Genomic DNA, 25,903 nt, shown 5'->3' with positions numbered 1-25,903 from the left:
GCATACAAGTCTACATTCCTATGCACAGATTTACATATGGGATTTACTTCCTAAAAAATCTTGTGTAAGAGTGCAAATAAAACATTTTCCACATCTACTCTTTCAGTGCCCATTGCAGGGATGCCTCCATTTAGTTGCGCATCACTCACCTTCACAGTAACTTTCACTAGAACCATAACAAGATGGGTACATTCTTCGTTCCACTCATTTACTACATGGCCACCCAACTGAAGAATATTTTTATTTAAAATATTTTTCTGTGAAACATCTAAGCATGAAGAACACACTACCAGTGGTTCATATTCAACTCTGCAAAATACAACAAAACAGAATGTGATTATAAATAATGCCAAACAGCTCACCATATGTTAACACAGTACTGGTAGTGATAGGACCTAAAGAAGTTGACCCTGTTTGATGTGGTTGGACAAGAAGATGAAACAAGGAGAAGGGGTCCAGATCCAGAGTCAGGTATGGCCTTAAAGGGGACAATCAATAGCTTAAATAGAACACTGTTCAAGTGACAACCAATGCAGCTCTCAAAGCCGTGGAATTAAGCTAAGAATATAAAGATTCATCCATCACAGCCTAGGTTGATACATGCTATATAATTGTAGTTTCTGAATGCTTTTCGGGGCAGCCACATGTATAAGTCACAATGATTAAAACAGGAATTGACTAGGGTGTAAGCAACTGTGAGAAGAACTGTCTCTCATTCCAAGAATGGTGCAATTGGCAAGCAATACATAGCTGCAAATACCGTCTTAGTCACACCTTTTAAAGCAGTGATTCCAACAAACTCCTAAATTGTTGACCATTTCTGAATAAGGGAATAGAAACCATTCAGAATCAAACATGGAACTGTTAAGTCCACGAACCTAAAGTCACTCTACCTCTGAAGGATTCAGTTGTAATACACCCCTTCTCAATCAAACCCTGACATTCTCTAAGCAGTGATCCAGCACTTCAAGTACATTAGCTGTTGGGTTCTGGGGTATAGCTTCAAATCCCACTTTGTGCTGGCAAATGATTTCCCCTAATATTAAAAAGAAGCAGATTGAAGATAGAAGCATTTACAAGGTAGATGCTTCAGGGCAGATTTCTCCTCCCTCAATACAAGCTGAAGTCACATCTTCAGAAAGGAGGAAAATCACTATTAGACAGTGCCAACCACTCCAATCCTTTGGAGACACTCTAGAAGGCTACTAGGATCAATAGTATTGAAATCTGCTGAGAGATCAAGAAGGATCAACAGGCTGCACTCTCCCCACACTGGTCTCTCCATAACTCATCCTCAACAGTGACCAATATAATGTGTGTATCCCAGCTTGAACCCTGGTTGCCATTGAGACTCATTTCCTACTACAGTTCTAACACTTATTTAGCAATAAGATCTACTAAATCTATAGATATGCTTGTACTGTAAGTTAACCTATGTAGGATTACCACTTTATATCTCATTTGAAAGAATAGGAATACTATTGTTTTTATCAACAAATTTAAGTCCTCTATAAGCTTCATAGTTATGAACATCATTTTATGTTATACATTTAATTAACCCATAACCATAATCTATCCTGTGTGAAATACACAGCAAACTCATAGATTTCCCCTTAACTGTTTCAAGGTTAGAACAAATCTATCATACCTGTATTTGCTTTCAGAGACTCCAAAAGTGATTCTGTCACCAGTATTTAATGTTATGGTATTACCCTTTTGTAGATTTTCTCCATTAACAAACGTACCATATTTTGAAGTGTCTTTTAAAGTTAATTCAGGAAATGATGAAAATTGACTCTGAAAATACAAGAAAGCTCACAGTGTTGAAGGTTTCAAAGATAGCAAGCCTATTCATTATACTAGCTTTACACCTCCTGTTTTTAAAAAAAATCATAACGTCATTAAAACATCAAACTACACATTAATGTGGTTTGTTTTTATTGGTTTTCATACAAGAGCCAGTTTGGGGTAGTGATTAAAGGCATCAGGCTAAAAACTGGGATAATGACTTCAAATTCTGCCACCTTGCCAACAAAACTGCAGGCAGTCTGTATTGCTTAAATTGATTGTTTGGTATAGTTATGATACCGGTAGTCCTTAACTGATGACCATAACTGAGCCCAAAATTTATGTTCCTAACAAACCCACATTTGCTAGGTGAGTTTGGTCCCAATTTATGACCATTCATGTTACAGTTAAGTGAATCATTGCGGTTGTTAAATTAGTAAGATGATTGTTAAGTGAATTTAGTTTCCCCATTGACTTTGCTTGACAGAAAGTCACAACAGCTGATCACATGACCCCCAGACACTGCAACTGTCATAAATATGAACCGCTAAGCATCTGAATTTTGATCACATAACCACGAGAATGCTGCAATGGTCGTACGCAGTGGTGGGTTCCGGATCCCGTTGCAACCAGTACGGTTGCAACGGGGTCCGGCGTCCTCCACATGAACTCCTCCACTGGCGTTCCCCACATGAATGCATGCGTATGTGTCTTACCAACCAGCGACACCTCTGCAAGCCTCTGCGATGCTCCAGCTGCTCGGCAGAGCATCTCGCAGGCGCTGCATGTGCCATACGCGTGCACATAAGCGCCAAAGGGTTTAAAGACAGGTAAGGAGTGCAGGCGGGCAAGCACCATAGCGGAACGGTATCCAGTGCTCCGGGCAGGCTCCGGTATGCCCGTACCAGGGCCTACTGCCTACAGCCCACCACTGGTTATACGTATGAAAAACTGTTAAAATCACTTGGTTGAACCTTGAACTGCCATTAAAAAAACTGTTGTTGAGGACTACCTGTATTTGCCAAATGAACCAGGATATTAAGTAATGGCCTGAAATGGCCATTTGTTTGGACCAACCAGTTCAGAGGTAGTAAGAGGCTATAATTGATTGAAAAATACTTCTAATCATAAGCCAAAGTGAATGTCCAGTTAAAAGAGTTTTATATGAAAATATTGCAGCAAAAAACTTTTCTAAGCAATGCAGCTTGACTGAAGAGGTATAATGAATCATATTCATCTGCAACAAGCTATCAGAATATTGTTATCTAAATGATATATTGTTATCTAAGAAACATAAATGATGTAATTTTTGTCAGTGATTTCAGATTCAAATTACATAATTTGTGTATTTTCTATAATGCCATCAGGATGCATTTGATATTATTTGTACTAAGTCAACAAATGTTAAATTTTTTAAAAAACATGCTTTTATATAGTGGATAATTGCCCAGGAGAGTTGGCAGAAAATTTGGGAATGTGATACTTACAAGATTCACTTGGGGATGATTAACTGAAAGGACTGCATGACTTCGGCTGATTGATGGATCATTTTGAATTAAAATTCCACAATTCTTTCGTCCAACAACATACTCAACACCAACTAGAAGTCGATACAATGGTCCTGAAATTAAAGAAAAATGTTAGTTTTAAGAATGGCCATAAACAACAAAAACATTTATTGTTAAGAATGTATAGTGCGAAATTACTAAAAGACTGAAACTAAATAATTTAAAAATGCAAATTTTAGAGTGTAATAGAATATGCATATATTTATGAACTATAGTTGGATATCTCATGGAACAAGATTGTAATGAAAGGTTCAATCTTTGAAACTGATGTATCTAATCATTTTATATGTTTCTTATTTTCTACTATGCTGAGCCATTTTGAAGCATATTTAATGAGGTGCATAAACTGCACCTCATTAAATATATTTTAAAACATAACAAATGTAACATATTCATTTAAAAAAATGGACATAAAGGCAGTGTAGGAAACATCTCAGAGGGAAGAAACATTCCAGAATACAGGTGTAAATATGGAAGGTATCCCTGCAAGCAGCTGCCAGGTAGCATTCACTGGATCGCCAGGGAGGCAGCAGCACCTAAATGAACTTGACTGATCTCAAAAAAGGTAAGTATTTAATTGATACTTGGATGGGAGACCAGTAGGTAATCCCTTGGTTGAAAGATAAAGTGGGAAATCTCCCCCACCAATCCCAGACATTAGTGAAAAAATCACTTCCATATTATTTCCCCAAACATGGACTTGCCAATAAAGTTACCAGGAATCAAGCTTGGCTTTTCTTAACTGTACAGAGCTTAACTGTAATTTTCTATTTTCTTTCCCCACTTATACAAAGAGAAGAGCAAAATGGTTTCGTATTCAAAAGACTAATTCACCTATAAGCTTCTTAAACTTGAATAATGCCACTGGTGGGTGTTTGTTCTTTCAAAGATGGTAGAGGAAAAAAGATTGAAAATAATTGTCAGGATAAATTTTATTTATGAGTTTGAAAAATAGGGCTGTATTTTTTTCAGAAAGAAGAGAGCTGTTGTTTGGATGGTCTCCTAAAATCATCACTGTCACTGAAGACATATATAGTTGCTAAAACTAAAGCCCCCATTGACAATCTAGCGGCCAGGCATTTAGGCCAGGTGTATCAAACTTGAGGTGTCATGTTGTCATCACTTGATGTATCACAACTTTTTTCCCATTTGCTAAACTGGGGATGGACGTGGCCAGCAGGAATGCATCTGGCCCCCAGGCCGTGAGTTTGACACCCCTTATTTAGGTGCTGCTACCCAGCTGGGTATCAACCATTTGGAAGCTTAGCCTATTTCTCTTAAAACTAACGGATTACTGGACAGACTTTAGAAAAGGGTCATATTCAATGTTAAACAATGCATAACAGACAAATCTAGTAATAGTACTATCAGTGGGGGCACATGAAATGTCCCTATTTTCAAAGTGGCAATCATTGATAATTTACTTTGCACTGCCATATAAGTACTTACAGTTATTTCACTGAGAGATCATAATCCAAATGTCACAACTTAAATTTCTTTCATGGCTAACTACTCCAACAATGTAAGGCCCTCTATCTCTAGATCATACTCTCCACTTTTGAGTGACCATTAGATCTAGATCATTTTTAAAGTTTTGCATTATTTTCCGAAAGTAGGCACTGGAGCACATCCACACATATACTCCTTTCTCATGTACTCCAAGCCCAGGATTAAGGAGGGTGCACTCCATTAAAGTGTATTTCAAAATAAATTTGATTTGCTGACCTTAGGTGCACGAATCTGAACTTCAACTCGTTACTTCAGTTTCTTCATCCACCCAACTTGCTAAATTCATCTAAGTAGAATGTTTCATGCATGTTGCATCCTGGTTAGGGACTTCTAGGAGTTGATGTCCATAGCAGTGTTTCTCAACCGTGACAATTTTAGGAGTGATGGATCTCAGCTCCCAGAATTCCCCAGCCAGCAAGGCAAAGCAAAGCTGGCAAAAGTATTCTGGGAGTTGAAGTCCATCCATATTAAAGATGCCAAAGTTGAGAAACACTGCTACAAGCATAAAGTTGATAAGGCTAAGATATATTGTACAATGAACTACACTAAAGTTAACCCTATTCAGACATCCAATTATGAATGAATGAATGAGTGAATGAGTGAATGATCTGGAAAGGACCTTGGAGGTCTTTTAGTCCAGCCCACGGCTTAAGCAGGAGAACCTATACCATTTTAGATAGGTGATTGCCTAGACTCTACTTAAAAACATCCAATGATGCACCACCCACGATTTCTGGAGGTCAGCTGTTAATTGTCCTCACTGTTAATAAGTTTCTCCTTAATTCCAGGCTGCTTCTCTTTTTGATTAGTTTCCAACCATTGTTTCTTGTCCTGCCCTCTGGTGCTTGGAGAATAATTTGACAGCAGGAAAAGCAGCAGGGTCACCAAGCCGGAGGAAGTTCACATATGAAAACACGCCCTTTCCCTTCCCTAGACTCATACGATCATCTGACCCGCAAAAGTCTGACCATTAAATGCTCCCCAAAGCACTCACCACTCTCTCTCTTGTGCTGCCACGCGAGGATGATCCAGATGTTGCAGCCCTACCTTCCCCTCCCCTCCCCCTCCCAATTCGCTTCAGTTTTTGCTTACCTCCTCCGGTCTCGTCGGCCGGGCACAGTTTCCACATTTTACTAACCCTAGAGAAGAATCAAGGGTGCCGCTCCTCCGAGTCATGGAAAGGCCGCCCCAGGTCCTCAGCCCAGGAGGCAGAAAAGAAGAATGCGCCTGCGCGCAGCTCACCTCCTGGTTGGAAAAACCCGGGAAGAGCGATCAGCGCCATCTACGGGCAGCGAGAGGAAAAGGTTTCTTCCTGTGCCAAGAATGTGACTCGTCATTGGTTTAAAAAAAAAAGGGATTTCCTGGGAAGAAAGGCAAATCAATGAAAAAGTAAACTTCTACAACGATGTTCCTTTGTAGCAGAAGTCCCCAAATTTGATAACTTTAAGATTTGTGGAATTACAGAACTCGTAGAATTCTGGTGGTGGTGGTTGTTAGAGAGAAGCAACTTAGAACTAAGAGAAATTTTCAGACAGTTAGAATAATTAATCAGTGGAACAACTTGCCTCCATAACTTGTGAATGCTCCAACACTGGACGTTTTTAAGAAGAACCATTTGTCTGAAGGGTTTCTTTCCTAAACAGGAGGTTGGAGTAGAAGACCTCCAAGGTCCCTTCCAACTCTTATTCTGTATTTTATGTTTATTATTTTTATGTTTATTTGTTTTGTGGTTAGTTTATTCCGGTGTGGGCTTTTTGTATTCGTTTTTTTTTAAAAAAAAATACTTTAACAATTGTAAGCCGGCCTTTATCTCGGTGCTGAGAAGACGAATTGCGCGTGAAGTTTGCAAAATTGCGCTCGACGTGACGATAAAAACTGCACTTCACTAAAAGTTAAGCGAAGTATTAAATTCTAAAGGAGTAAGTTTGCCTTTGGCTTGCTGGGCGTGGCTTGCTGGTCTCCGCAAAGGATGGGCGGGGAAGGGTGGGGCTTCCTGCCAAGCCCCGCCCCTTTGCCTCATCCCCGCGGTCTATTAGACGGCGGAGTGGTAGGAGGCGTTTCCACTGGAGAGGGAAAGATGGCGATGGGGGTGTTCGCTCGGTGCGGCTCGCAGACTTTATTTCCTCCGCGGCTTTATTCGGCGGCTGTGCGGGTGAGAAGCTCAAAACCTCTTCTTCTCCTTCAGCTCTCTCTTCAGGGAGGCGGCGATTTTACAATTGCCCTATCTAATGAGTCCCGAAACGGCGTCCTGAGTGTTCATTTTGCCCCCCAAAAAGAGACCCCTGGAAGTGCAGGGCGGAGAAGAGCAGCGAAAGATAACGTCGTTTCTTCTTCATAATGAAGAAGTTAGGTTTGTCCCCCCCCCCAAAAAAACCCTCTTGCTATTCACTAGTAATGAGTAACACCCCCCTCCCGAAACTATTACTATTAAGTAGTTATCGTTAAACCCAAAAGTTTAATGCAATATCCAGTTCGACCTGTGTACAGACTTTTAGCCACTCTGTTAAGACGGAAAGTTACCCAACGTTTACCATGGTCGAGGTAGTCTATGCTCCATACCCCAACTTTATATGGGGTATGTGGTCCATATAGACACCATTATAATATCTATCCCATTGCAATTCTATGGCTCCATACTATAGTGATTTTATTATGGCTTTATCTTAATTTAGTATATTACATCCTATGTTGTATGTATGTATGTGTATGTGTGTGTGTATATTATATATATGAATAGGAGTATAAATAGGAATCTTGCCTCATGTTGTTGGAAGGCAAGATTAGGCAGGCTTTTCTTTACTATAGATTGCCTAAAATGCTGTGGTTGAGTTGTGCACAGAATTAAGTTTGAATGAAGCACTGAATCATTCTCTTGTAAGGCCAATGCTTAAGCTTTTAGTAATGTTACTTACTAATAACAAATTCTTAGCGTTTGGTGGATTATTGAAAGGTTTAAACTTTCGCTGGGCACCAGTTGAAAACTATTAACTGCTGTTGCTCAAGTTAGCTCCTGCTAGGATTCATCTCTTTTCTATCACAGGTAAAACTTTTGTAACTTTTACCATGTTTTAAAACTTGCTGATAACCTTTAACCTAGAGAATAAAGTGTTCTTGTTATCTCCATAGCAGTCTAGAATCACCCCTTCCCCCATTGACTCCATTTCTCATACAGGTTTTTTTATTTGCAACTTTATAATCTGTTTTGTCATTCTACTATTCATGTTTATGTTGCACTTAAGTTGTACAGTAATCAATAAATACAGGTATGGTACTACTATCTAATTCCTTTTGATTACAGCAGTTCTAATAAATCAAATAGCAATACATGTGTTATGTTTATGAATCACTTAGAAAGAGGGGAAACTATTCTGTGGAGATGTTTTACTGTGAACTTTGTCCTAAATGCAGCTCAAATTATGAGTAATGCTATTTCCCAACCAAAAGAAGCAGCTTGCTAATAACCTGAAGTTCTTGTGTATAGTGTGGTTATTTAACACATGGATGATTTGTCTCATTTTTAGATGAACTATAATTTATTTGTAAGGATAATTCACGCACCATAATCCTCTCTCAACATCAATGATAGTTTTAATCTACCTTTAACCATTTTTTTCAATTTCATGATTTCAGGAAGAGCAGCATAGTTGGGCAAACATATACAATGTTTAAATTGCAGTTTGCTCAAACTATCCAATTTCTTGTACATGTGATGGCTATACCAGCCTTTTCTTTTAATACTGAAAATTTTTGAATTTTTTCCTTATTTACTTCCAAATTAACACTTAAACAGAATAGAATCTGCTATTATACTTATTTTTAATCAGAAGCTATTGCTTTTTTAAAAAAAAAATATTGTTTTATCACCAAATATAAAATAAAAACAAAGAAAAGTAAAAAAGAAACAAACTAACAAACACCCGGTACTAGCAACAAAAAGAAGACACCTTTTGTGCAAAAAAAGAAAAATAACCCAAATAGAAAATACATCATTAAACATAAGAAAAAATCCATATATAAAAAATATTAATATATTGTCTTCCCTTCATACAATGGGTCTACAAATAGTTATAAATGTTTCCATTGTATTTAACAAAAAATACTATATTACATAAACAAATATCCATGATATGAAAATCTATCTAATAATCAAATTGACCCAACATCAATAGTCAACAGGTTACCCCAAAGTTAAAACTAATCTTCAAATCCCTCTGTTAACCATCTGTCATTGTATTTAACCTGTAGAAAATCCATAAACAGCTTCCAGTCTCTTATAAATTTGTCTAATCTGTTGTCTCTAATCAGAACAGTTAATTTTGCCATCTCTGCTAATTCAGTCAATCCCACGCTTCTACAGTCAATGTCTCCTTGTAAAGAAATAATGTTCCAAACTGTTTTTAAATTCGTTCACTCATAATATCAAGAAAAAAGCTTCCGGTTTCATTAATATTTGTATTTTAAATATTTTTTGCATTATCAATATTATGTTTATCCAGTATGATTTAGCATACTTCCAAGGCTATCACATATAATAGAATGTATCTAGATTTTGGTTTCATTTCCAAAACTTGTTGAAAATATGTCTATATATTTGAGCCCAGCCTATATGGGCTCAAATACCAAAGGTACATCATCTTATAAACATTTTCTTTAAACTGTAATTCAAAGTAAATTTTAAACCATTCATTCATATATTCTCGCACTGTCTAGCATTATATTGTAGCCAAAGTTTTTCTCCCATTTTACCATACAATCTTTAACAAATTCATCTTCCAGATATCTCTTAAAAACATTTTATACATTTTAACAATTAGGTGGTGATCTCCAAAACATAAGTGGCTATCCAGTTCAGATTTAATTCCTGCAAATAGAAGTTTTTATCTAGTTTAATCTTTCAAAGATTATATAATAATTACACCAATCAATAAATCCTTCACTTAGTAATTGCTCTCTTGTTTTTATCTTCTTTAAATATCAGTAGATCTGGATATGTCATTTGAATTAGAATTTTCATTAATGAGAGTCCCCCCACCAATACTTTACCTGTTTTATAACTGTAATCCAATTCTAAATTACATTTCCTCTGCTCTTCCACATTCATATTCTTAGTCAATGCTCTCATCTTATGTATTTATTTTTAAACCTGCCATTTCTTCAAATATTTTAATCTTCATAAACGTATTCAATGTTCTCTAACAGGTCTTGCAAAATCAAAACCAAGTCATCAGCAAAAGCACAAAGTTTATACTTATGTGCTTTATTTTGTAATCCTTTTACTCTGTCATCTTATCTAATGTCCCTATTTAGCAGTTCCAGTACAAGGATAAATAATAAGGGGGATAAACGATACCCCTGCCTTGTTCTTTCCGGATTTTACATGGTTTTATCAAATCTCCATCATAATCTATGCTTAATGGAGTTTATAAATGGACTTCAATCCCTGTAAAAAGCCCAATCCAAAATCCATCTTTTTGACTACTTTAAACATAAAGTTCCAATTCAAATTATCAAAAGTTTTTTCTGCATCTAATAAGATTAGATTAGAAGATTAAAACAGGCAACCTGTTAGTCACTATGATGTTGTAAATGTTCAGTTAAAAGAAGATTACTCTCACATTGTCTTTTAATTGGCTTCTGAGTAAAAAACTACAATTGGGCTTCATCTATGTAATCTCAAAAAACCTTTTGAGGTAATGGATGTAAACAGTTTATAGTCATAGTTAAGAAGAGAAGTTGGTCTGTACTTGTTCACAGAAGTCCCTCCTTAGGTATAAAAGAAATGTAGGCATTTGTCCATGCCTACATAAAATTTCCTTAGAATAGAGTTCATTAAATCCTTCATTGAAAGAAGTACCGTATTTTTCGGATTATAAAATGCACCGGACTATAAGACACCTCTAAATTTACAGAAGAAAAACAAGAAAAAAATAATTTGGGGCATCTACCCGTCCTGTTTTTCCAAAAATGGGCACCTTTTTGGGCTCCCAAGCCCTCCGCGCATTGCATTTTTGACCTCCAAGACCCCCAGAAGCATTCTGCAGTGTTCCACATGCCCCATTTTCACCAAAAATGGGCACATTTTTGGGCTCCCAAGCCCTCTGTGCTTTGCGTTTTTGCCCTCCCAGGTCCCCAGAGGGACACTGTAGTGCTCCACATGTCCCATTTTCGCCACAAATGCAGAGTGCTTCTGGTGGCCAGGGAGGGCTAAAATGCACTGCACAGAGGGCTGCGGGCCCCTTTTTGGTGAAGCATTTTTGCCCTGTAGAGTGGTTTTGGGCGGCCTGGAGGGTGAAAACACAACACGGCAGCCAAACAGGACGTGCGGAGAACTGCAGAGTGCTTCTGGGAACCTGGGAAGGCAAAAACATGATGTACAGAGGGTTCGGGAAGCCAAAAGCACCCGTATTCTGTCTATATGACGCACCTAAATTTTCACCCACTTTTATGGGGAGAAAGGTGTATCTTATGCTCCGAAAAAATACGGTAATTGGTCTTCAAACGTTTTATAGAATCCACTTGGTAAACCATCCAATCTCAGCACTTTACTTAAGTTAAGTTAGCTCTGTTAATTGCTTCTGTTATTTCAAAGGTTGTTATTGGACTGTTTAAAATTTGCTTATAATTTCCCAATAGTTTAGTAAGATTTTGAGTCAAAATGTAATAATAAATACTTCATGTTTCTTACATTACTTCATGTTTCTTACATAAATTAGTATAATAATTCTGAAAGAGTCTTTGGATATTTTTGCTGTCAATGTAAGTTTTATTCCCTTCCTGAAGCTTAATTATTATCTTCTTTTCTGTATGGTTTCTTAATTTATGCACCAGCCATCTCCCTGGTTTAATTGGAAAAAGAAACCCAGTTTGATTTTGTATATTTCAATATTTGAAGCAGTCAACAAAGAATTTTTTTCTGCTATGGTTTTAATTGGTTAAGAATGTTAAGATCTTTTTGAAGGTTTTTTTCCTTCAGTTTAATTTCACCTAACCCTTTTTGGATTTTTCCATCCATTTGTTGACTCAGCCTTCCATCCTTCCGAGGTGGGTGAAATGAGGACCCAGACTGTGGGGGCAATTTGCTGACTCAATTTGCTAAAAATCTGTAAACCGCTTAGAGAGGGCTGAAATCCCTATGAAGCGGTATATAAGTCTAATAAATAAATAAATAAATAAATATTGTATGAAATACCCTCGTTATCCCGACTTTACAATCATCCAAAACTGTTGTCAAGTTAGTTCCCTTGTCCATATTATTATTAAAATAATCTTGGAATCTTGTTTACAATCTTTAACAAACTGGGGTCTTTGGAAAACTAGACTCATTTAATCTCCATTTAAAAGACTGGGATCCAAATTTAAGGTGAGTTATGATCAGAAAGAGATTTTGGAAGAATATTAACTATAGTTGTTTAGTAGAGCAAATGTTTTCTACTCCATATCATATCAATTCTAGAAAAAGGTTTATGTCTCTCTGAAATGAAAGTGTAATCTTACACCAGTCTATTTTTACATCTCAATACATCAATCAAACATAAAATATTAGTGAGGTCAAAAAAAAGTTTGAAGCAGCTTCCTTTGTGTTTCTTTAATTCTTTAATCATCTGATCTGCCCAACTGTGGGATTATTACCCCATTCTAATCCCAAAATATTTTTCAATACTGAAAAAAATAGGAGAGTAACTGTTCAGACAAGTGTTTAAAAAACATAGCTTTTTCTTTTTCCACCACCTTCCATCATGGCGTCCTGATCAGCTGGGCTTTCTTTTACCCTGACAGTGGTTGTTTTTGCTGTTAGAAGCTGGCTTCTGTAGCAGAACGCTCCTGGATTTGAAAGGAAGGGAAAGAAAATTAAGCATCTTGGAATCATCCCGGAAGCTCCTTGGATGGTTGTGATTAGCCAGGGAGGGAAACTCTAGTGTTTGACTACATTTTGATAAGTTCAGCCAGAGGAGACAAGTTATCAATCTTTTTTATCCAGCCTTTGTTCCAAAGGATGCCTTTGCTTTTAACTCCACACTTTGTAAAGCGTTTTTTTTTATGTTATACAATACCTCCAAAGAAAGTTAATAATTTGAATAAGTTCAAATTACTAGTAACAGAATTAAAACAATCTAAGAAGATGTTCCAATTACAAGGTAATGCAAAGAATACTTCTTCCTGATAGTTCTTTTAAAACAAGGTAACCTTCCCTTTCATTTGGTTATTTTTACCTTTAAGAATTAATGTTAGACTAAATTCAGTACCCAAAGTATAGGATTTTTTGGAAAGATACAGATCAGAACTGCACAATTTCTCAAAAGATAAGAATCTATTACCATGACAAATGAGTCTTAAAAAAAAGATAACAAATTTGAAACTGACCAAGGTCAAGCTGTGGAGATGGGAGCCATAGCTGGCATTCCTGAAACTTCTTCATAATGCATGGATTGTAAGATTTTAACATGAAATGTTAATGTGACAAACACCCCACAAAAAGACAAAAAATCTATTTTAGTATCTTAAAAAATTAAATAAAGACATGATATATTTGCAACAAACTCATATTCACGAGACTGATAAAAAGTACCTCATAAACAAAACTTTAGGATTTGTAATATATCTCTACCAATTGTAAGAAGAAAATCAATAGATAATTTGTATATAAACCCCAATTACTACCACATTTATTGTTTGCTTATGATCAAGGTAGATATGTAATTGTGCAAATTGAACTACAGGGAATAAAATTTATTGTAATGGGTTTATATACCACAGCCTACATTTTAAATAGGGATTATTCTTCAATAGTCAGTAAAATGTTTTTGAGTTTTATCTTCCCCATCCATTCTCGGTCAAAATTAAGGGTAGTGTTTAGTTCTGATGGTGTGGCAATATAACCTGAAGCTGATATCCATGCTGTGTAAGCATTTATATCTCTGATGATGATTATGTTGTGTTTTGGGACCCGAAAGTCTATTTAACAGCTGTAGAAAAATATGAGTTCATGTATGGATGTATAAAACAGAATTGTCAAGTGAGGCATCACAGTACAACCTGAGTGCTGGTCTCTCCAGTTACTTTCATAATATAGTTCACTTTATTTCTCCAATAATCTTGGTTTACTCTTTCAACAAAATAAAGGTTGTAATTCTTTTGATTCTGTTCATTTAACATATTAAAATAATTCATTCAAATGGCAGATGATTAAATCTGTTTCATGGACTTTTGGCAAATATAGCTGTATCTTGACTAAATTATCTGATTCTGCAGATAATGGTGCTACCCAGCAATTAATAACCATTAATGTTCCCGAAATCTGTACTATTATTTTAGCCTTATTCATGCTGAAATCTTTGTTGATATCTTTTTACAGAAGGTACAAAATGACTGTGTATATCCCTTCCCTACTTAGGTAGATATACATAGTAAATTTTAGTGTCCTATGCTCTGGGCCTCCTACTCCTTTAGTTATAAATGACCAAGAGGCTTATTTGGAGATAGGAAACTGTTCTAACTGTCTGATGATCCTGTCATTTTTTCCTCACAAAGGAACCTGAATTGCAAAACAACACTGTGAGCTCAAAAAAAGGCACAGCTTCTTTAAAGAATGATGAACATCATTTCCACTTCAGAGCTGAATAGCTGTCCTGCGTAAATATCTAGATTCATAATATTGTTTAAAGATCTTCAAAACCTCTTAAGAATTAGATTTGCAACTGCGTGTATGTGTTAAATATAATTTGGCCTTTAGCCATTTTAATAGCAACTATTTGATTCAATGACACATAACAGATACATTAAGATTAATTGGACCTGAACTGGTGATGACCAATTTTGGTATGATTAAAGCTGAAACTAAGCGAATGAAAAAATGATTTAATATTTATTTCAAAATTAAGGGAAAAAATAAATGAATTGACAATTGAAGGCCAGCATTTATTATTTGGTAGAAATAGTGATTATTAAGTGTATTAATGGTATATGGTAACTAAAGAACATGAAGAAAAAACAAGTTCTGGTAAAAGAGCTATTCTCAGCTTCCTCCAAAAATTTCATGGCAGGACAAATGCCTTTCTTCATTTTATACCCATTATATATAATTCTTACTAGGTTGCCCACCGTGAAGTTTTGAAGCATATGAGCCATGGTGGCGAAGTGGTTAAAATGCAGTACTGCAGGCTACTTCTGCTGACTGCTGGCTGACTGCAATTTGACAGTTCGAATCTCACAAGGCTCAAGGTTGACTCAGCCTTCCATCCTTCCAAGGTCGGTAAAATGAGGACCCAGATTGTTGGGGGCAATATGCTGACTCTGTAAATCGCTTGGAGAGGGCTATTCAGCACTATGAAGTGGTATATAAGTCTAAATGCTATTGCTATTGCCATATAGATCCTATATGCCATCTATAAAAGAATTATAAGACTATCCCATTCTAGAAGCAATATCTCATTAAAATAGGAACAGGGTCTTAATATCAGAGCCTACATTGTGGTTTTGTTATAATGGTAGTGGTACAAAGCATCTTCCAGAAATATGTGGAATATGTAAACAAACATTCGCATTAAGGATCACCAATTTAGGAATGGAATCTTCTGCAGAGCATCCTTGTCCCCTGGATGAACTTCCCCTGGAGTATAAGATTATACTGTCAGAATAATATCATCTAAACAGCAAACAATGAAAGGAGATTGTTTTGGTACATTTTATTGATTTCAGGAGCATTGGATCAATTATGAACTGCAATTTTATATTGCTGAGCAGTTAGTTACTGTGTGAATCCAGTTTTATCTTATAAAGCACTATACTCTCTTGTAAACCAATACTGATTTATTTACTAAGTTAAGCAAATCATGCCTTAAAATAATGAGCGGGCAACGAGTGGCCGGAAGGGGCGACTGAGTGGCCGGGAGCAGTGAGCGGGCAGGCATGAGCGGGTTCAGCGAACTGATTCAAATAGTCCCTACCAATTTCTCCGGTTGAATTTCACCCCTGCTTTACTTATAAATGCTTTTATAAGTATCATGGTTACATCAAGACATGTAAAGCAGAATGCTTGAAAACATTTATATACATTATCACTTAATATTGACAGTAGCAGTTGCCTTGGTGCGATGTCTACAATTGAAAAATACTTCTAGGTTAAAATGGTCCTTTTTTTCTTTTTTCAGCATTTTACCCATGGAACAAATGTACTATATCAAACGAAGAGTGGTCAAGGCACCTTCTTTTCACCACTTCAGAAAGTGATGTTGCCACCAGATGCTTTTCATGGGAAAGTGGCCTTTATCACAGGCGGCGGTACGGGCATTGGAAAAGGGATGACAAATGCGCTGTCTAATCTGGGAGCAGAATGTGTTATAGCAAGCCGGTAAAAACAAAACTTTATTACATCTCCATGTTCTCTTTACTTCCCATTCATCCTACTTGAATGATAAATTGTTCCTTGCTGGATAAACTCCTGTTTGTTTTGTTTAATGTTGTGTACTGGATGAGGCACAACAGTGATAGACTTTTTGCCTTTTCATTTTCTGTGGAAATCCATAAATTCTCAGAGAACCGAAGGTAGTCTCCCGTAGACCCTAAGTCCCTTTGGTGCATGAATCTGGCATGAATTAGCACAGAACCATTATATTGTGGGACACAGTGGCTCAGTGGCTAAGACGCTGAGCTTGTCAGTCAGAAAGGTCAGCAGTTCGGCAGTCAAATCTCTACTGCTTAACAGAGTGAGCTCCCATTAATTGTCCCAGGTTCTGCAACCTAGTAATTCAAAAGCATGTAAAAATGCAAGTAGAAAAATAGGGACCACTTTGGTGGGAAGGTAACAGCATTCCGTGTGCCTTCGGCATTTAGTCATGCCAGTCATATGACCACGGAGACATCTTTGGACAGCGCTAGCTCTTCGGCCTTGAAACAGACCACCTCCTAGAGTCGGAAACGACTAGCACATATGTGTAAGGGGAAACTTCACCTTACCTTTTAACCATTATATAAGGAACAATATGAAGAATCTGTAACACTATTTTCTAATGTATATAACACTATATACCAGGGGTAGTCAACCTTTTTATACCTACCGCCCACTTTTGTATCTCTGTTAGTAGTAAAATTTTCTAACTGCCCACTGGTTCCACAGTAATGGGGATTTATAAAGTAGGGAAGTAACTTCATAAAAGCAGAGTTACAGCAAACCCCTACCACCCATCATGAAAGCTGGAATGCCCACTAGTGGGCGGTAGGGACCAGGTTGACTACCACTGCTATATACACTATAACACACTGCATGGCGTCTGATAAGACATCTAGCCAGTAAACTCGTAACTCTATCCAGTACTCCAACTATATCCCAAATTAAGGGATTATAGGGTCATAAATATGGAATGTTTATTGTTATGTAAACAATAAGAACTCACAAAACTATTTGCAGGAAACTTGATGTATTGAATGAAACAGCAGAAGAAATATCTTCTAAAACTGGAAATAAGGTATTTAAAATTATTATTAATATCTGTGCACTATATCTGAACCTAGTATGCAAAGCTATATTTTAAATTTCTTTAAACCTTTTTTTGCTGCTGATGGTTATATAATTATTTTATTTTCTTACCAGGTTCATGCAATTCAGTGTGATGTCAAAGATCCAGAGTCTGTTACCAATGCAGTCAGTCGATTAATTGAAGTGGCTGGGCATCCTGATGTAAGTAATTGAAAAGTTTGGTTGATTATTCCTGGAAAAATAGTGTATGATGTAACAAAAAATAATGTCATATAAGTAAAAAAAATCAAACAAAAGGCAAGATAGATTTCCCTTTATTGTAATTTCAATAATATTAACTATCATATATGTATACTAATTGATAATACCATAAAGCCCCATCTAGTGGAATAGCCATAATATAACATAATGTCAGCAAATCAGAATCTCATGAAAAATAATTTGTCAGAAAACTAATCAAGAAGATTTGTAGATTTTCTCCTTCTCTCTTAATTAAATGTATCTCCAGTAGAAAATTTTTACTTGTACTGTGAGCATACCTTCTAATGTATAGCATTTATCAAGGTTTAATTTCTGGAATGAAATTCATGATCTTGGAGTGACATGTCAGGATATGTAATTGAAAACCATGGTCTAATGACAAAAACTAGTTTTGATTGATTTCATTTCTATTAAATTATCTAATATTTCTTGATCTCATTTTGACAGGTTAAAGCTTACATATTAGAAAGAATTTTGGACATCTTTGTGATCCATTCTTAATAGATTGCATTATATCATAATATATCAGCTTTATTACCCTCTGATATACAGCCATATATGTCAAGGCTTTTTAAAAATATAACGTTTCATTCATGTAAGTATGCATGAACAGACAAACAAACTGGGAAGCCATGGTGCTATTGCCACCATTCCCTTCCACAACTTCTCCAGCTGCATATCCCATCATATCAAGATTGAGAAACACTAGAATAAACAATAGTGGTTGACTTGTATGGATTATTTTATTATTAGCATAGTTTTACATGCCAATTTGCAAATTTAGACAGTCATGAGAAAAGTACACATCATTGATTTTTTTAATTAACCTATTTCAATATACAACAGTAGTGATAGATATAACAAATACAAGCACATTTGCATTTTATAGTCCATTGTGTAATTTTAAGTAAATCTCAATGCAGATTTTTCATGTGGAAAAACAAAAGTACCTCCATATATTCATCACTATCTCAAATACCTAAAATTAGACTCAGGTCCATCAGGTCAGGGGCATAGGATTAGAACATCATTGCACAGAATCTGGGAAGACACTATTATTTAAACTTCAGACATTTAGTTTGATTTTTTGTTGTTGATGAGAGTGGTACCACACCAAATTGAAAGGAGAAATGAGGATTTTAGAAGATGTCAAATAATTGCAAGTAAACACTCAAAATCTCACAATTGAAAAACAAATCCCCATTGAGAAGTGGGAAACAATTCCTGCTAATGTCAGAGTCTAGTAGACAGTTATAAGAAATAACCAGTGGTGGGTTGCTACCAGTTTGGACCAGTTTGGGCAAACCTGTAGTTCTGACCACCAGCCTCCCTGACGCTATCCCGTCCTATATATTTCACTCTCTGGCTCGCTCAACCTGCCCTCGCAGCCCAGCTGATTTCCCACTCTACTCACTGCGGCTGCCCAAGAAGCATGAAATCTCCCTGTGAGTGATGCCACACGTAAGCGCTCTCACATTTTCGGTTCACTAGGTGAACCGGTTGTTAAATCATATGAAGCCTACCTCTGGAAATAACTATTTGAAGTTATTTTTGTCAGAGGGGTAATACCGTGTTTCCCTGAAAATAAGACAGGGTCTTATTTTCTTTTGACCGTGCTTGGCCTTTTTTGGGGAGGTCTTATTATTTTTGAGGTGCAGGAGGCAGTGAGCATGGTGACCTCATGGCTGCTGCTGTGTTGTACTATTTTCAGGGAGAGCTTATTTTCAGGGGAGGGCTTATTTTAGTGCATGTGCTCAAAAGCTCAATTGGGCTTATTATCCAGAAAGGTCTTATTTTCAAGGGAAACAGGATATCATGTATACCCCTGTGACATATTTTTTCACATGACTATATTGAAATAGTCACATATTGTCTACAAAGCTTTTAAAACCAGAAGTATTATTTGACAAGAGAAGTTTTGACTGCTAGTCTTCTGTTTATGTAGAAATTGGTAGATGCTTATTTGTTATCTCCAGTAAACAGTATACCAAATTTAATACAGATCTAGTATATTTTTCTTTGTTTTAGGTAATAATAAATAATGCCGCTGGAAATTTTGTTTCTCCTTCTGAACGTCTTTCTCCAAATGCATGGAAGGCTATCACTGACATTGTTTTGAATGGTACTGCTTTTGTAACTTTGCAAATTGGAAAAGAATTGATTAAAGCCCAGAAAGGTAAACTCAAATTGATAAATATTACTTTTTTGTCAGTGAATGAAAGTGACATCTATGTTTATTTCCTTGCAGATGTTCAGAAATTTCAGTGTTTAGTATAGTTCAATATTGTGAAAACAGGCCTCATGCTTAATAGCAAACCCTTTTGGGAAGATGAGGCAATTTTTTCTACCTGTCCACCTTCTGGAGGAAAAGAAAACAGCTACTTTATAGTCATTAGGTACCAAAGGAAGAGCTTCTGTTAGCCTGTCTAATACTTCAGTTCTTGCCATTGCTATACATTACACATAAAGTAAATTTTGCTTGTAGATATAAATTATGCAAACTATGTAGGCATTTTATGGAATGTTAGCCACTTTTCACATAACCCTTGTAATATTATTATTGAACATAGCTATCACTTTTATCATTATCTGACTTCTACAAAACATCTTGGCTTTGTCTCACTTGACACTACATATGCCAAACAAAACAAAGGAAATATCTGCATCACTTTTATATGGCTGCCTAAAGATTATTTTGCAACTGCTACCATTTGTAAAGCACATTTTTTTTAAAAAATAAGATCATTATTAATTATTCTAAATATTATCTGCAATTTAATTATATGTCATATAGTTAAATACATAAATACTGAATACTCAAGGTTGACTCAGCCTTCCATCCTTCCGCAGTTGGTAAAATGAGGACCCAGATTGTTGGGGGCAATATGCTGACTCTGTAAAACTGCTTAGAGAGGGCTGTAAAAGCACTATGAACCAGTATATAAGTCTAAGTGCTATTGCTTATTGCTATTTTCTCTTTAACATTATATTTCCAGTAATATGTTCAGCATGAAGTGTATATACTTATTGCTTTAAGTACATGTGGTCAAATATATCATCTGTTTCTACTTTATTAACATTTATCAACAAAACTGCAGCCTTTGGAACTGAGGTGCAAAGTAAATAAATAAAATATAATAATCAATTTAATTGTCTAATGGATGGTGACTTATTTGCAAATCACAAATAGTACAAATATTTTTTTTTATAATTATTAAGTATTTATCATCTCTGTTGCCAAAATAGTGCTGTAAATATGGGTATGAATTTCTTGTTTAAAATTGTATTCTTTCTTATTCTTTTTGAAATAGATGCTTTTAAAATCTACAAACAGAAAACTGAAATTACTGCATTGTGTGCATCTGTATGAATAGATACAGATACACAGATACATGTCAGGGGTGAAATGCTCTGAAGTCTGCTACTAGTTTGCACAGCTGATTGTAGCACAGCTGATAATCAGAAGATATAAAATGCTACCGGTTTGTGCAAACCGGTAGCTTCAACGCTCAGCTGTGCGACAATCAGCTCTGCCACGTGATTTCTAATCTTGTGGCACAGCTGATCATCAGAATGTAAAAAATGCTACCGGTTCAGGTGAACCAGTAGCATTTTTTACTACCAGTTCAGGCGAACCGGTCTGAACCGGTAGCATTTCACCTACATGTCCATACAGGTTTAGATGTAAATGCTAGTGTTTCAGTCTTGACTGATATATATCCTGGTTTCTACAAGAAATATAAGAAAAGCTTGGTCAACTTTCAGGTCAAAGTTATAACTTAACAGCCCACATTTGTTTTCCTGAATTTTTCAGGGGCAGCATTTCTGGCCATCACAACAGTCTATGCAGAAAGCGGATCTGGGTTTGTAGTACCAAGTGCTTCTGCCAAAGCAGGTGTAGATGCCCTGTGCAAGTGAGTACTACTTAAAAATGCCAAATACCAAGTGCCAAAAAGGTTACGCGTAAACATTGCGTGTGTGCACACGCGCCCATCGGGGCTGCGCTTTGGAAAAGCCAAGCTTCCAGGTTGTAGCGTCCAACAATCAGCTGGCTGGCGTGCATGCACAGGACATTTTTTGGCACTGCTGCACGCACGAAGATCAGCTGATTGTCATGCGCACCAGAAACCCAAAAGGCAAACAGGAAAGACCACATGTGCTGGGTGACATGTCTTCGTGTGCCACTTTGGGCATGTGTGCCATAGGTTCGCCATCACAGGTCTATACTTTTCACTGTAGAAATGCAGTCTGTGCTCATTTAGCAGTCTTACATTTAGCAGCTATATTAATCTCTGGATGCAGAATATTTAATTAATCTCTGATGATTTCTAGGTCTCTTGCAGCTGAGTGGGGTAGATACGGCATGAGATTCAATGTGATTCAACCAGGTCCAATAAGGACAAAGGTACATTATCACCCATTAAGAAATTAACAGTTCTTTGCAGTGATCAGAAGCACTGCCCCACACGGGGTTGGATATGGATTTAATTCCACTTTGTGGCAAAACTGTGCCCATAGTAAGCCAGTGATTTGTTTAATGATTGTGAATTTGCTTAACCATAAAGATCACAAAAAAGACCACCAAAAAAAGTCGTAAAATTGGTTTGGTCAGATGAATGACCCAATTTACAACTATCCGGAGTTACAGCTGTGTTGTAAGTTCCTGTAATTGTGAGTGACCTTTTAGAAATGGGAATACTGTGGGAAGGGTGGAGCAGTGCTTCCTTGTGATTAATTTTTTTTTCTTTTACTGTTCTTTTTTTCTTTTGCCTTTCTTTGCAAGCCACAAATCCTTTTTTTACAACAATCATTTTTTCCCTGCCTCTCCCCGCCCTCCCAGGGAGCCTTCAGCCGCCTGGACCCCACAGGGATCTTTGAGAAAGAAATGATCCAGAGAATTCCTTGTGGTCGCCTGGGAACTGTGGAAGAGATTGCCAACCTTGCCACCTACCTCTGTAGTGATTATGCGAATTGGATTAATGGAGCAGTAAGTTGATCCTGGGTGCATGAAGCTCACTGCTGCTGTTAGAAAAGTGTAATTACACCCAAGCGCCACCTGATTCCTTGAAGGGTTTTAGTTCCAGTATTTTTACGGAACTCTTTGGGCTTGATGAGAATGCTTTATGAGTCACTCTTTAACTTTTTAGAAACTACTTACGGCCTAGTGGAAAGAATGCTTTATGGGCAAATTTAGTACAGTTCAGTAAATCACAGAAATTGAATACATTAAAGGTATTTTTCTCGTACAAAGTTTCCAAAGAAGTAAACTAATTCAATTGATAATTTGAATTTCTTAATGGAACAACCTCTGCATCAATCTTACAGGTCATTAGAATGGATGGTGGTGAATACGTGTCTATGGCTGGAGAATTCAATGAATTACGTAAGGTAATAATTTACAAGGAAAACTTTGTAACAAAAGGCTGCAAAATGGAAAACTCCTATTGGGTGTTGTAATCAGTTAATCCTGCCTTCCATTCTGTTGTACTTCCCATCATATTTCTCTCTTTCCTCCTCTACCTCCAGGGTGGATTTGGTTTAAATCAAGTAGATTTAAATCATAATTTAAATTACTAGTAAAAAGGCTTGATTTAAATCAACTCTATTTAAATTAATTTTTAAAGCGCGACTACTGCTCTGTTGACTCACTGACAGTCCCAATATTGCAGAATATACAGCCTCATGCTACATAACTACACTCCATTTTATGCTGAATAAACTAAATTATTAATGTATCTTAAATAGAAACTACCTTTAGATAGATTTTTACTCCCAAAGCATTTTATTAAAATAAATTTGATTTTAAACCGATTTAAATTTTAAAAATCCATTTTAAATTTAAAAAATCATTTTAAAAAAAATCTATTTTTAACCACCCTATTTTTTCCCAATGTTAGTTTTGATTCGTGGTTAAATATGTCCAGGCCTCCTGAGGCTATTGCCACTTCTATCCACCACTTTTAAGAATTATTTTTCCTCTTAACATTTTAATGTATTACTATATACTTTTGATTTGAGTACTAAGCTTTAAGTGCCATTGATTTCACTTGGAAAACTTTGAGGATCTGTTCTGCTCTGAGTACAATTTAAGAACATCATGTCCGCTTGGGTCATACCCATTATATCGACATACTACATGATGATAGTTAAAAAATCAGCATCTCAACTAAAATGTTTTCTTTTCTATGTTAGGTCACCAATGACCAGTGGAATATCATGGAACAAATGATACGAAAAACAAAAGGTTCATAATTTACATTTTTGTGTGACTTTTTATATAGCTTCTTTCTAAAATTTTCTGTATTCTAGCAATAAAATGCACCGCTGCTGATAATTATCTGTATGTCCATGTGTATCCATTTTACATTCACAAACTCCAATGTTGCATTCTTTGTGGGCAATATTTTAACAGACATACACAAATTATTAAATGTTAATACATTAATAGTTTCTTTTTCTTTACGAAAAATCTTCGACTTAACCACAATTGGGTCCACAATTTCTATTATAAGTTGCTGAGGTTGAAAGTAAAGCTGGACCAGATTTTATGACAACTTTAGACAGGCATTAAACTAATCACTGCAGTTATTAAGCCAATCATGCTGTTAAGCGAATCGAGCTTCCCCAAAGGGTTGGTGTTTTGTTTTGTTTTGGTTTTTTTCAGAAATCATCAAAAAACATCACAAATCTTGGTCACAAGACCACAGGATGCTGCAACCGGTCATAAATATAAGACGGTTGACAAGTGCCTGTATTGCCGTCATGTGATTGCAGGAGTGGTGCAATAATTGTAAGTTTGAATACAGGTGGGTTTCACTTACCTTCGCTAGTGGTTCTCAAATCTGAGCACGCTCATACGCACCATCTTCTGCACATTATGTCGGGGCAGGTGGGCGGAGCCTCCAACCACTTCCGCTACCGGTTAGCCCAAACTGGTAAGAACCGGATGAATACCACCTCTGGTCATCACTCGCTTCCAAAGCCATTATAACTTTGAAACATTGTTAAATGGACAGTCATAAGTTGAAGACTGTATTATTGTTTATGGTCAGTAGTCTGTCTTGAGTAACAAGTGGGTTTTTCACTTGTTTGAACTGTCTAGAATCTTAAGAATGGGAGTTGCCTCTGTACAAATATTACCATTTAATATTAGTCTTGTTAGATAGGACACTCTCTTTTCAGTCTACATTCATATTAAGTAAAAATCAGGCAGGTGTCCATAATTCTGAAGGAATTGCATTTGAATTACAATGATAACATATAAAATTATTGTAGCTACAGCATTGGTAAGGAAACATTTTTAAAACATACTTTCTATGATGAAGAAAAACAAAGATACATTTGCTTGGGCTGTAAGAAGCATCATGCTGCAGTCTGCATTTTTGCAATATAATAAAGGAATTGAAGAAGAGGCAGGGATTAAATCTGAATGCTTCTACGTTTAGAATAGAAATTAAAGTTTCTAGTAATATCTTACATTGACAATATTGTAAGGAGCAGTGTCCACTAGAGGGAACCATAACACAATATTCTAGTTATAAAAGCCTGAAAATATTTGAGTTTGTATCACATGATTCTTCATTTGAAAACACCAGCAGATATCACTGATGCAATGAATTAAATTCACATTCCATCTTGAGTTGATGCTGTTCTGATTCTTTGATGCTGACAATTATTGGAATGCATCCTTGAACTGGAAAAAAAATTGCAAATGTTGGCAGAAACATTTAACATGATCACCTTTTGGAAGTTATAGGGAGTAACAGTTCCTTTCATTCCAATTTGGCATTGAAAACATTGGAGATAAACTGGATGGCTCTGAAATCTGATGTGTTTGTTGGTGTCTGCTTAATGCACAACTGCTGAATTCTAATTTTGTCACAGACTTCTAAGAACAGAATGTGGTGAGGCAGGTGGGACAAGATTCAGTTCTCAATAATTGACACCATATTGTATAAAGTAAATAATCTGTAAAAGAAATCTTAAACTATTATGCACTGCTTAAATTTGGACCACATTCTTAAGGTCAGTTGGAGCATTTTCACATGCTCTTTAACTTTATTTGAATTGCTATTTTATTGATTTGTGCTAATCCACTTGATTGTGTGTGTGTGTGTGTGTGTGTGTAATGATTTAATAAAGATGTACTGCATAAAGCCAGAAATAGATTAATTCTCTAATCAAAATAAATATGTATGAAAATCCATCCTCAGAGCAGGCTTATTTTGTCTAACTTGGCACTGTCTAAATAAGGGGAAAACATGTGGCCTTTCTTGTGTTGTTATGTGGCAGCTTTCCTCAGGTC

General features: G+C 36.3%; 2 protein-coding genes across 2 annotated transcripts in view; one reads left to right on the top strand and one right to left on the bottom strand.

Moving 5' to 3' along the window:
- NBN (nibrin) overlaps positions 1-6,083 on the bottom strand; it is a 30,672-nt gene extending 24,589 nt beyond the window's left edge. Inside the window, exons 1-4 of the mRNA XM_087706881.1 lie at positions 5,958-6,083; positions 3,276-3,409; positions 1,649-1,797; positions 150-309 (exon numbers count right to left, since the gene is read on the bottom strand). Of these exons, the coding sequence (XP_087563007.1) occupies positions 150-309; positions 1,649-1,797; positions 3,276-3,409; positions 5,958-5,994 (480 nt within the window). The 5' untranslated portion in view covers positions 5,995-6,083. The remainder of the gene's footprint in view (positions 1-149; positions 310-1,648; positions 1,798-3,275; positions 3,410-5,957) is intronic.
- An 806-nt stretch (positions 6,084-6,889) lies between these two features.
- DECR1 (2,4-dienoyl-CoA reductase 1) lies at positions 6,890-23,935 on the top strand. Its single transcript, XM_087706879.1, has 10 exons — positions 6,890-7,017; positions 16,013-16,212; positions 17,269-17,326; positions 17,452-17,538; positions 19,627-19,774; positions 21,413-21,512; positions 21,931-22,003; positions 22,439-22,585; positions 22,924-22,986; positions 23,791-23,935. Exons 1-10 carry the CDS (start codon positions 6,943-6,945, stop codon positions 23,848-23,850), a joined length of 1,011 nt encoding a protein of 336 aa, XP_087563005.1. The 5' UTR covers positions 6,890-6,942; the 3' UTR covers positions 23,851-23,935.
- The last annotated feature ends 1,968 nt before the right edge of the window (positions 23,936-25,903 follow it).

The sequence above is a fragment of the Thamnophis sirtalis genome, unplaced genomic scaffold (genome assembly GCF_051295495.1).
Source record: "Thamnophis sirtalis isolate CommonGarterSnake01/CBP01778 unplaced genomic scaffold, rThaSir2_p1.2 scaffold_2, whole genome shotgun sequence".
NCBI classification, from domain to species: Eukaryota; Metazoa; Chordata; class Lepidosauria; order Squamata; family Natricidae; genus Thamnophis; species Thamnophis sirtalis.
The sequence above is the reverse complement of the archived record's forward strand: the minus strand, read 5'-3'. Positions and strand labels throughout refer to the sequence as shown.